General features: G+C 46.8%; 1 protein-coding gene across 1 annotated transcript; it reads left to right on the forward strand.

The window, feature by feature from the left end:
- Nucleotides 1-425: 425 nt before the first annotated feature.
- Nucleotides 426-11,186, forward strand: SIK1 (salt inducible kinase 1). The gene is made up of 13 exons (XM_086475607.1): nucleotides 426-578; nucleotides 1,517-1,633; nucleotides 4,147-4,210; nucleotides 4,418-4,579; nucleotides 4,840-4,964; nucleotides 5,079-5,202; nucleotides 6,192-6,415; nucleotides 6,656-6,805; nucleotides 7,453-7,575; nucleotides 7,831-8,056; nucleotides 8,760-9,035; nucleotides 9,590-9,821; nucleotides 10,622-11,186. The coding sequence occupies exons 1-13, from the start codon at nucleotides 426-428 to the stop codon at nucleotides 11,040-11,042; spliced, it is 2,397 nt and encodes a 798-aa protein (XP_086331733.1). The 3' UTR covers nucleotides 11,043-11,186.
- The last annotated feature ends 1,251 nt before the right edge of the window (nucleotides 11,187-12,437 follow it).

The raw sequence follows: 12,437 nt of genomic DNA on the forward strand, positions 1-12,437 counted from the left end.
GCGGCGGCAGAGCCCGGCGCCAGCAGCCGCGGAGAGCGCCCGCCCGCCAGGTACGACGGCTCAACGGCCGCGCTTCGACGGTTGGGCAACGGCCGCGCGCGGCGGTCGCGGGGCGGCGGCGGCGGCGGCGCGCGCTGGGTGCCGTGGCGGCGGGCATGTTAGCGGGCGCCCAGCGGCCGGGGGGTGAGTGGGGGCCGGCGCCGCCGAGCACTGGGACGGGGCGGCCGCGGCTCCGCTGTTGGGGAGGGAGGGCGGGAGGGCGGGCGGGGGGCGGAGAGGGCTGTGAGAGGGGCCCGGCGGCGGGCGGGGCTGACGGGGCTGTGTGCTGTGCCGTCTGCGTGCAGGTGCGAGCGCCCGCGTCCCCGGGGCAGCGCGGATGCTCCCGTCGTAGGCGCGGCGTGCGCTGCCCGCCACCCGCCTAAACCATGGTGATCATGTCAGAGTACAGCGCCGTGCCCGCTGCCGGACAAGCCCAGCAGCGGCCCCTGCGAGTCGGCTTCTACGACATCGAGAGGACCTTGGGAAAAGGCAACTTCGCGGTGGTCAAACTGGCCAGGCACAGGGTGACCAAGACGCCGGTGGGTACGGGGGCTGGGGCCGGCGGCGGGCGGCGGGGGGGAGGCGGGTGAGGGGCCCCGTTCCGGGCCGGGCCGGTAGCGCCGGGCTGCCTCTGTCAGCGCCGTGACACGGAGCGACGCTGGAGGCGAAGAGAGCGGCAGCGGCAGCGGGGCGTCCGGCGGGCGCCCGCCGCGGCGGCTCTGCCCCGGCAGCTGGTGCAGCCGCTCGCAGGGGCCGCCGGCTGGTTTTCCCGGCGCGTTCCGTGGAGTTCGTTTAAAATTAAACCCGGGGGAGAACGTAGAAAAAAAACGGAGTTCGTGTAAAATTAAAACGGAGCAAGAATTCCGAGTGTTACGGCAGCTTCGTTGAATTACTCCCATGTCTGCTCGTTGAAAAATCCGACGAATTCAGGATCTTTTGAAGACTTTAGATGGATTTAATTTTTTCGTTCAGTGTGCATGAACTCGCAGTTCATGAAAGAACAAAGGACTCGCAGTGTTATTTGCAGAAATAATTTATTAATGGGCGTGCAACCGTATTTATATTTCTAGTGCATGTCAAAACCATATCAGTCACTACAGTCGAAAATAGTCTTTACAGGAATCTGTTTTTCACTGGCATGGGATGGATTAAAAGATTTACCGAATCCTGTCCAGTGCTAATTTCTGCAGTTCTGTTCACTACCTTATGTGTAATCCTTTGACGTAGAAATGAAAAATGAAAATGTTCTGTGTTGTGAGTTCTGTGCAGTTCAGAAAAACAGAATCAGCTTTGTCAAGTCTGTACTTTAAAAGCTACTTTACTTGGATTTTGGGAGTTGTGTGTGTGCGTGCGGGGAGGAGGAGGGGGGGGCCTCCTTTTTTTTTTTTTTTTTTTTTTTTTGAGCTGTTAGCAGCTAAGAGTACCTGCTTTGTAACACCTGGGGTCGTCTTGTTTTACTGTTTTTTTAAATCTGCAGGTTGCAATAAAAATAATAGACAAAACGAGGTTAGACCCAAGCAATCTGGAGAAGATTTATAGAGAAGTGCAGATAATGAAGCTTTTGAATCACCCCCACATTATCAAGCTATATCAGGTAAGAGGCCAGCTTTGAAGCGAAGCATGCAGATGAGATGTGCTTGTGCTCTTCTCTTGCACATGGTTTTACATCAAATACTTGCAGAGAGAATGCGTATTGGAAATACTTTTTGAAAAACACTTAAACTGTTTTTTTAAAAGTCATTCATCATTCTTTGAACAAGATTCTAGTACGTTAGACAGTGTTTTGACAAAATGCACTGTAAATTTTACAACTAAAACCAGGCTGAAGTTTGTTTCAGATCGAGGAACTGGTTGACTGAACTTCTATGATTACTTGCCTTTCTGAACAACTCTGCTTTTCCAGTTTAGAGGACTGGAACTTCTTATGTGCTTTTGATAAGAGGAAGACTTAAACTCGGGTAGGATGGCAGAGAAGAAAGCACAAAAGTTGAGATTTGTGTAAGTGGAAGGAATTTAAAATCAACAACAATTAAACCAAATCAATCTAAGTACAAAATCTATGTAGAAATCCAATCTAACAATTGGAATTCTAGTCTAAGTAGAGAATAAAAAGCCAGTAATTGTTGGTATCTCAAAGTATGTCAAAAAAGGACCTGTTCTGTTATTCTGTTCCAGTTTGTGTAGTTTTGAAAGTGAATTTTAAATACCTTTCCCCTTGTAGAGTTTCGCAACATGAATTTGTTCAGTTTCTGCACTGATGGGTCTTTTTACCATTAAGAACATATTAATGTGTTGTGCTGAAAACAGGATCACGTCTGTCTAGTGAGCAGGGACTGCTTTTCAAATTCTAAATATTCGATCTAATTAGCATTTGGTGTAAGTTCCTCTTAATCATCTTAAATAGTGCCATGCGGATTTAAGAAGATGAGGTATCACCGTCTGTCTGGACCTGTCTAGAAGGGCAGGGGGGAGAGAGGAATAGACGGATGAAGCAGCAGGTCTGAAAGTCCGCGTGCAGTAGTAAACACGATTATCAGCTGCAATCTTACCGTTGGGTTTGTTAGCTTAAAAAAAAAAAAAAAAAAAAAAAAAGAAAAAAGTGTAATTAACGTGAAAGGCTGAAGAGCCAGTAAGGCAGGTGCTTAGGCAAGGCATTATTTTTAAGGGCCTTGACACACATGAAGTGCTTGATATTTATGGTATTAACCATCCTAACAAAAATTACTCTGTGTTAACGGCTGACGTCATTGTTGCCCATAGGGCAGTATAGGCTGTACAGAAACATTCTAACAGTTCGGTTGATTTCATTTCAGTGGAATGGTGTGGGTGAAAATACTATTTTGAAGCTTTTAGAAAAGCAGGTTAAATTCCATCTAGTTGAACCACTTCACTTGATGGAGCAAATGACGTTGGTAGTGGACCATAATTTCTTTTCAGCGAAGTTTTCTTTTCTTTGTTGTTGTAACTGATGCTTTACCTGTTTGGTGGAGACCGAGAAGCAGGGATGGAATTAGATGACATACCAATGTAGGGTGTGTGTTCTTGTGTTATTTCATCATTGTTTTAGTTTCAGCACAGCGTCTTAATTTCATCCAGCTGGCAACTTTCCCAGAACACTTTCCTTCAGTTTTTTAAACTGGGAACCTCTCTTCCTTTGCTCCCTGCTTGTTTATTTTCATTTTGTGTGTGTGTGTACTTGTAGTGAGGGGAGGGCAAGAGTCTCCCAGAAAGGTTACGAGTTAGGAGCCTGGAAATTACAGCCTTTTGAAGTAGCATTGGCGCGTTAACCTGTCACGAGCCTTCTGCTTCCGAAGCAAAATATCTGCTCCTCGAGAGTCCAATTCCAGGGAAATGTTGTATTTTGGAATGAGAGATGTGCCATAGTAACTGAAGATGAATTTGGAAATGCTCAGCATTTCTAATTCATTGTTTGCATTCTTTCCTCCAAAGGAAAAAAATTCACAACTATCAAAGGACGTTGATTCTAGATTGCTAGGTGAGCGCTGGGTGATATATTGACAGTTGTGGGTGTGCATCAAGCACTGCTGTTACACAAACAGCAGCCTATTGTCACTTGCATCAGAAGCTTGCCGCGTCCCCGGCCAACACCACGTGGGAGCGGGGTATTTGATACTGCCTCTTGATTTGTCCCAGTTGCAAATACCTCTCCTGATATGAGTACCTGCTGGCCTTGAAACAAAGGCGGCCTTATGTACACTTGAAGTGTCTTTGCATGTTCAAAATGTATCAAACGAGTTGTAAAAGCATATATGCATATTTTAACAAAAAAAGGAATTCAGGGAAGCGTATGAAATTATTGAATGCTCGTTGGTTATCTCATTGAGATTAGGTGGCATGGTAATGGTGGGAAGAACAATGGCATGGGAAGCGATTGTGTATTGTAGGCGCATAAGCATTGATTCGTTATCTTTTTCATTACCAGTTTGCTTGGAAAGGCCATTATGGTGCAAAATTAGGTGCCTTTACTGCCAGCTGCTGCGGCAAATAAGTAGTTGAACTGATATGTTTGAGAATACACGTAGGAAAAGAAATGAAACTACAGAGGTCTGCATTTTTTTTTAAGCATGTCCTCTCCTGTTTTCGCAGGTTATGGAGACAAAGGATATGCTTTACATTGTTACGGAGTTTGCAAAGAATGGGGAAATGTTTGGTAAGTCCTCACGGCTAGAGCTAACCATTCTTCTGATTTAGAAACTATGGCTTTATTCTTGTCATTCCTGATTAATACATAAGTTCTGATTAAAAATCCAGGGTTGGTGTTGTCAGCTGTCAAACAGCGAGTACAGCACCTGCAGGGTTATGAAAAATTTCCTCCAGGTGTTTCTAAATCCTGTGCCTTGTTTATTTTGTCTTGCAGATCATCTGACCTCCAATGGGCACTTAAGTGAAAGTGAAGCACGGAAGAAGTTCTGGCAGATTCTTTCAGCAGTGGAATATTGTCACAGCCACCACATAGTGCACAGGGATCTCAAAACAGAGAACCTTCTGCTAGATGCTAACATGAATATCAAGTTAGCAGGTAAAAAGAAATACTCGGTTACTCTAAACAACATTAGGCATGTAGTCAAATTCAGTCTCCCTAGGGTGATCTTACAGGTGTATTTACAGTAACTGAAAATGAAAGTTACTGGTACTTCTCTGGACGAAAGAGAATAGCTTAAATGAATAGGCAGAGAACAAAGCAATACATCTGCTCCCTTCCCTCCATTTTCTACTACTTCTGAAGTATTAGTATGCGGTTGAGTGATGTCTTAACCCAGACTTTTACCTTCATTCCAGACTTTGGCTTTGGAAACTTCTACAAGTCAGGAGAGCCCCTCTCCACTTGGTGTGGAAGCCCGCCCTATGCAGCTCCAGAAGTTTTTGAAGGCAAAGAATACGAAGGGCCTCACCTCGATATATGGGTAAGTTTGGTATTCCTTAGAAATCGCATTTCACACTTCATGAGGGTCTGTGGGCTTTCATAATCATTGCTTCTACTGGAGTTACTCACATGCTGTGCTGTGTTCTATTGACAGAGCCTTGGGGTGGTGCTGTATGTCCTTGTCTGTGGTTCTCTGCCTTTTGATGGACCCAATTTACCAACTCTGAGGCAAAGAGTGCTGGAGGGGCGGTTCCGCATCCCTTACTTCATGTCCGAAGGTGCTTTTTTCAGATCCTTAATGTTAGAAAAGGGGCTACAAATAAAGGAATAGCTGTCCTGTTCCTTGGGCAATGACAGATGGGACTGGTTTTGCAGCTGGCAATCACTTTGCCTTCATGTATTCAGTAGTTTCTGCAGGGCAGCGCTTATAGTTGAGGGCCTGGTTGCACACAGTTTCTTTTCTGGGATCTGCTTTATGGTGCATCGAAAAGGCTGTCGTTTCCTTTCTTAGGGTATCTCTATGGATTACAAAAATACTTGACACCCTAGCTGGAGAAATAATCACTCACAAAAGACAGAAAACAGGAATTTAATGAGACCAGCCTGCGATGCTGAGATGGGTGTAGTTCTCCTTAAGTCATTTTCAGTGTGCAGAACGGATATATTTCAGTGTGGCCATGCTGTCAAGGAGAGCAGAGTTCTGCATGGTTTCTTGTGCGCTCAACAGTCTGGTGAGAAAAAGGAACTGAAGAGTGTTATCACCTCTCTCTGATTTGGATTGAAAAACAAGTGAATGTGCCTCTGTCTTCAAGTGAAGAGTGTCTTTTGAAGTCTGACCTTTATCCATTATAGCCATGAACGGTTTTGATTCCCTGCTTATAAATAAATAAGCAGTGTATATGGACCAGGAAGTTGCATGTGTTGGAGTTCTGTACTAAATTCTGACCTGTTTTAAGTGGATGCAATGTATTAAACCTGCGTCCACTCGAAACTAGTTCTCCTACAAGGTGCAAGGCCACCTAAAACCTGCCAGTATCCAGCACAGCTTCATTTCCTGTAGTGACGTGTTGCTTTTGTGAAACGTTTGTGGACCTCTTGTGTGCTGTTTTGAATATCTGGTAGTTGGATCGGGCATCTGCTGCTCAGAAGCCTTTAATTCCTGTTTTCGTAGACATCATACACTGTTGCTGGGAAGGTTTCTTAGCAGTGACCTGGGGCTGGGCTGTTATTTTTACCTCTTGCTCATGAGTTTGTCTTTGTCATCCAGACTGTGAAACACTAATCCGACGGATGTTGGTTGTGGACCCAACCAAGCGAATAACCATTTCCCAAATAAAGCAGCACAAGTGGATGCAAGCTGACCCGTCTCTTCAACAGCAGCAGTCTTTGTCCTTCTCCATGCAAAACTACAACTCCAACCTGGGTGACTACAATGAGCAGGTCCTTGGGATCATGCAAACACTTGGCATCGACAGGCAGAGAACTGTTGAGGTGAGAAGTGCTTGCCCCTTAGATGCATCTTCAGTGACTACCAGAATGCCAATGATGCAGTCATATATACGTCATTCAGGGCCTAGCCTTGATCCAGTGTCACAGTGTAATAAAATCTTCACTGCCCTTCTGGATTTCTACTTATTTTTCGAGTATGCTATTATGAAGCCTTAGTGATGAATTTTGGCTGCTTATATCCCAAGTTACCTGTAACTCAAGGGTCATTTCAATGTCTTCTAGTCTCTGCAAAACAGCAGCTACAACCATTTTGCTGCAATTTATTACCTGCTCTTGGAGCGCCTCAAGGAGTATCGAAGCAGCCAGCTATCGAGTCGTCCAGCAACTGGCCGTCAACAAAGGCCGAGGAGCTCCGAGCTCAGCAATGTTGAGGTAAGAAGGGGCATTACTTACCTGGAAGCTGTGTCCATTGGCTGTTTTTTTTCCTGCCCTTTGCTATGGGAAAGTGCAAGACGGTAGCTCAGGCTTCTGAAAAAACAAATCTGATATTGGTGCCCTCTGATAGGACATGGCCTACTGTTCTTCAGCAGGAGGCTGGCTGAATACTAATGGCCTGTTTCCTAAGAAGTGGCTGTGGGTAATGGTCCAAAGAATAGTCTGCCTCCAGTGCGGGTCAATAATGAGCCAGAAGTTTAGGCTTCTTATGACAATTTGCCCTCTTAGGCATGGATTGGTTACACTTCTTTGTTCCATACCCTGTAGGATCCTCAGAAGAACTCCATGAGTCAGTTTGTATGATTTTCTGATAATCTCTTTCTTTTCCTCAACGCCACTCCCCTTAAAAAGAGTGCTCTGAGTGCCTTTTCAAATTGTACTTTCAGTTCAGTCGCCTAACTTAGGAGAAGGAGTTTTGTGTTTGTGTTGGCGTTGAAAGACCAGCTTTGTTACTTTTCATAGAAAGTATGGGGAGAAGGCTTGCATGGAAGGTGGCTGTGAAATTCCTTGAGCCTCCGGTATCTGAAAAGCCTTGTGAACTGCGGTGTATGTGATGGCTTCTGTGCATCGCTCTCTCTTTCCAGATGCCTCAGGACAGCCTCACTAGTGAAACCCTGCGATCATCCCTGCTTTACCAGCAACCTCAGAGCCTGATTCAGCCATCCTTGCAGGCAGAAATGGACTGCGACATGAGCAATCCGTTGCAGGTTGGTGTTCTCAGCTAAACTGTGTGTTACTTTTCCTTTTTTTTCCCCCATTTTTCTGCCAATCCAAAACAACAGGGGTTGTGACTCCGTTGTTCTCTCCCTCCAATCTTTCACTTGGCACTTTGGCGTGGTGTCACAGTAGCCTCTTCAAGAGTACGCCTAGCGAAGACTTGCCGCAGGGCTGTGGAGGGTATTAAAAGGTAGTGCTGAAGTAAGTGAAACATCCTTCAGTCTGTGATCTGACATATTTTGCAGCCTGTGTTCTTTCCTGTGGATCCCAACTTCAACGGGCTCTTCCGGAACCGCTCCATCTCACCCAACAGCCTGCTGGACACCACCATTAGTGAAGAAGTAAGGCAAGAGAAGGAGCTGGAAGACGAAATTAAGGCATATGACCACCCCATCCGCATCCCTAGCAATACCAGCAGGAGGCACACACTGGCCGAAGTGACCACTCATTTCTATCAGCATGCCCCTCCATGTAAGTAAGTCTGGGAGAGATGAAGGGTGTCCGTGGTTAGAGGAAAAGGACAGAGAAGGAGTGCCACAGGGGACAAATGCCTGGGGAGTATGTGCTGATTTTTACCTTGACTAGGATGGGAGGGCCGAGAAAAGGGGTCTGTACTCTGCCCTCCACAGTTCTGTCTTCCCATAAATAAGCGTGGCCCTTAAGGAAGAGATGTTGCACTGTTGTATTTCATCTAGATCACTTCAGAGGGGGCCATTCTCAGAAGCCAGACATAACCCTTCTCTGCTTGCTTCTGCTGTTGTACCAGGGGAGGTAGGGGTGCCTGAATGTAAAAGAAAAGGTCATCACTAAGTGGATTTGGTACGCGTCCAAACCCCGTGAACTAAACAAACAGGCAAAACTGTTCACAAAACAATAATCCCGTGTCAGCGCTGTTGTGCTAAAGAAACGCTGTAGGTCTGATCCAGCGTAGCCTGGTGGTGCTGGAGTTGCTGGCAAGAGCCCTGCCGGCTGGACGGGAGCCCAAGCTTAGGTTGTTCGTTGATGACCCATTGCTGGAGTCAAGCCCCGCAACAACACAAGTTGCTGGACACCTCTCCAGCTCGCAGGTGCTTATTGGTGCCAGTGTTGGTGGGCAGAAGGCTCTGATGTCATGTTTGTTCCTTCCTGTACTCATCTTGGGAATGCTCTTTCTCTCGTTCCTTCCCCTCCGCAGGTATAGTCATTTCCTCTTCTGCAAGCCCCACAGAGGGAACGAGCTCAGACAGCTGCCTTACTTCATCTTCAAATGACAGCTCAGTGGCCCTGAGCAGCTGTTTGGCAGGTCAAGTAATGACGGGGAGCCCAGCCACAGCGAGGATGACGTCGCCCTTCCTAGCTTCCCAGTCTGACGCTCCGGTGTTACAAGCCCAGGGCTGCATGGGAGGTGCTTCTCTCCTGCCTGTCAGCTTCCAAGAAGGGAGGCGAGCATCTGATACCTCATTAACTCAAGGTAACGTCTTCCTTGCTTTAATGCTGGGGGATGGCACCCTTCCAACTGCCACTAGAAAAGGCTAGCGTGCAGGGGTACTAGCTCGCCCGTGTTGGTGTTACACTGAGGCCAGCCACCTGGTTATTCTACCGCTTTTATATGTGGTCCCTGAGGGAGAGTTGGCTGCCCTGAGGAAGGTGCCTAGATGAGAGGTTCTCAGATACTGATTTAGCCTGCCCATGAAGATATTTCTGCTGCCGTGAGTGGGAAGGCAGGCTCCGCCTTCCTCCTAAAATACGGAGTGCACATCATCGTGATTTCTATCAGGTTTCTCCTTCGCTCTGCGTCTGTCCATCCGCACAAGGGTGCAGCTGCCCCGAACCCTGTTCCGTTACATCAGTTTTGGCCCTGACCATCAGGCAGAGGCGTGAACGTGTACTGAAGGGTCACGGTCTCTTCCAGCGTGGTTCTCGTGCGAATGAAAGCAGCTGCCCAGAAAGGCTGATCTGCAAAGTAGGCTCCTAGGCAAATGCTAAGGAGGATTAAAGTGCATTTCTTTTCCTCGTGTCCCACAGGCTTGAAGGCTTTTAGGCAGCAGCTGCGGAAGAACGCTCGAGCCAAGGGGTTTCTCGGCTTGAATAAAATCAAAGGCTTTGCTCGGCAGGTGTGTCAGTCCTCCTCATCTCGGGCAGCAAGGAGTGCCGTGAGCCCTTTCCAACACACGCAGCCGAACACCTGCATGTACAGCAGCAGTGGGAGCAGCAGAGAGGGAAGAAGCCTCCTGGAGGAGGTGCTACAGCAGCAGAGGTGAGAAGCTGGGCAAGAGGAGTTTTGCTGGTTTTGTGGGGTTTACTGTGGTTAGGGGCAAGCGAGAAGTAAACACAGCAAAAGAAGTTGGGGAGTTTGGTCGCTGGGGATTCCTATCCTCCATCTTTGCTGTGTGGCAGCAGATAAACTGCTTTGACTTCCTTTGTGGCTTCCTGCGCTGGCATACGTAACACAGAACGTGCAGTTCCACTTAAAAATCTCAACGTCCAGATATTTGGAGGTTGCTGAATTGAGCAGCAATTCGGTACCGTGGGGGAAAACATTACTTCTCCCCATTGCAAGCTGTGTTTTTCGTTGTTAGTTTTGGGAATGATTTCTTTCCTTCTCTGCCTCCTCCTGTAATTTTCCCATGGCAAGGAAGTGAGACCTTGTAATTTGGAAAAGTTACAGCCCACAAAGGAGGCACAGTTCCAGTGGCCTCAAATGTCATGTGTGGTGGCACCTCTTCATTCCCGTAGAAGCAAGATGGAAAATGGAGTTTCCGGTTTATCTGCACACGTTGTCTCTAGAACATCTATTATTAGCAGGCCAAATGGTGACTAGATAGCTTTCTGGTGATAGTCGCCCTCTCCAACATGAGGAAGAGCCAAGTGAAAACACGCTGACCTGGCACGGTCAGCTTGCTTTAATTGTACTGCCTGGGTGAGGAGAGGTTTGATAGAGAGAAGGAAACAAAGGGGGAAGTTACGGACAGGGTTAGGGGCCAGAAAGGAGGAAGAAAAACAGTAAACCATCCTAGCAGTGCAAATTAACCTCTTTCACCCTTGGGTTTTGTTCAGAATGCTCCAGCTCCAGCATCATCAGCTGCTCCAGACAGCTTGTCCCCAGACTTCTCAGACGTCTGCAACAAACGGCGTCCCCTCCTCTGATAGCGCAGGTACCTGCAAAGCATCCAATTCTCTTCTGTTGTCAGAGCTACAAAGAGAGAACTCATTTGAGCTGGCCTTTGCTGGCCACAGCCAACTGCTCCGACCTCATTTCTTTGGTGTCAGCGTGTCACCGGTGTCCTCAGCGGCTCACCTTTTAGACACGCACCTGTACATCAGCAGCAACGTTTCCCCAGTTGGCACCACCTTCTCTCAGCAGCAGAGTTTCTCTGCGCAGTCTCCGGGCTATGACGCTGTCAGTCTGCAGCACGGGGATTGTGAGATGGAGGACCTGACTTCCAACCAGCTAGGGAAGTTCGTCCTGGTCAAATGAGAGCCCCGGCTGCTACAGCTCACGCTGCTCTTGTTGTGAAGAACTTTCACCGCTGTTCCATGGCGTGTGTGGGTCCATGGCTGGCTGGTGTCGTGTGGACGAGTGACTCTCAGAAGCAATAAATTTTGAAGTATGTGAAGAGGCTGTCTGGCTCGGAAAGCTAGCGACTTTATAGAACTGAAACAAGCAATATGTATGTCTTTTTGCTTCTACTATTCTTGCACTGAACAAATATGAATAGAAACTGAATTTTTTAAAGGAAAAATAATGGTGGGGAAGATGGGTGGGGCGTTTGAGGGGACAGGGAGGGATGTGGTTGGGGAAGAACTCTTCGGTACTGTACTCAAGTCAGACCAATACAGCTCTGCTGTTATGCAAGATTAGCAGCTGTCAGTAGTGGTGACACAGCAGGGAGAGGCTTTTCAAAGAAGGGACCAGAGCCTCCCTTTTTCACAATATTCATTTATGGGTTTGTGAAGATGATTACCTCTTTTAAAGAAAATAAACAGAAAACTGGTGGCATGCAGCGTTATGCATTCATAGAAGACAAAAATGGAAGCATTGCCATTTGTTGGGGTGTTTTTCCCTCCTGTTGACACTCATTTTATTTAAAGGAACCAACATCCCCATTCCACGCCTCCCAGATACATAAACTTTAGATGAAAACTGTGAACTTCTTGCTTGATACATCAGCTGGAAAAGCTTAAAAAGCCCTTCAAATTAGTACAGAAGCAAGCGATTTGTTGAAAATGTATCCCTTGAGATCAGGATCCAAATTACATAATGTCTGGTCTTTTGCAGGGATGTTTGGTTGGGGCGGGCGGGGGGGGCCTGTGTGTATGTGTATACATATACTGCACATGTGTGCATATTTTGTCAGTCTGAATAATCTTTAGGAATCTTTTTATAAACGCCAGGTTCTTTCATATTCTCGCAGAGGCACTGAGGAGGGAAGCGTTAGCACCGGTGGGGTGATGGGAAGGGTTTTCTTTTTAAAAAACCCTCCTGGAGGTTGCCTGCAAAGTTGCCTGAGGGGTGTTTCTTAGTGCTGCACATTGTTATTTCCGCTGCTAATTATGTTTTTATGCATTTCATTATCAGGGTCCAAACAGAACTGACTCTTGGGGAAATGTGCAATATTGAGGTTATAACTGTATACTGACAAAGACAAAAGGAATAGGCTAGAACAGAATTCTACTCTAACGGAGTACAGCTATTTCGGAACAAAACTGTATTAAAAGCGAGTCAAACAGCACAATCTTTGGGTGCTTGGTTTTGGTTGGTTTGGTTTTGGCATATTAGCAAAATGAGGTTTTGGATTAGATAGATGTTTTTTCATATGGTTTTTAATGCTGTATATGTATATAAATAGGAAGCAGAATATAACACTAGTTA

The sequence above is a fragment of the Leptosomus discolor genome, chromosome 1 (genome assembly GCF_034619465.1).
Source record: "Leptosomus discolor isolate bLepDis1 chromosome 1, bLepDis1.hap2, whole genome shotgun sequence".
Lineage (NCBI taxonomy): Eukaryota > Metazoa > Chordata > Aves > Leptosomiformes > Leptosomidae > Leptosomus > Leptosomus discolor.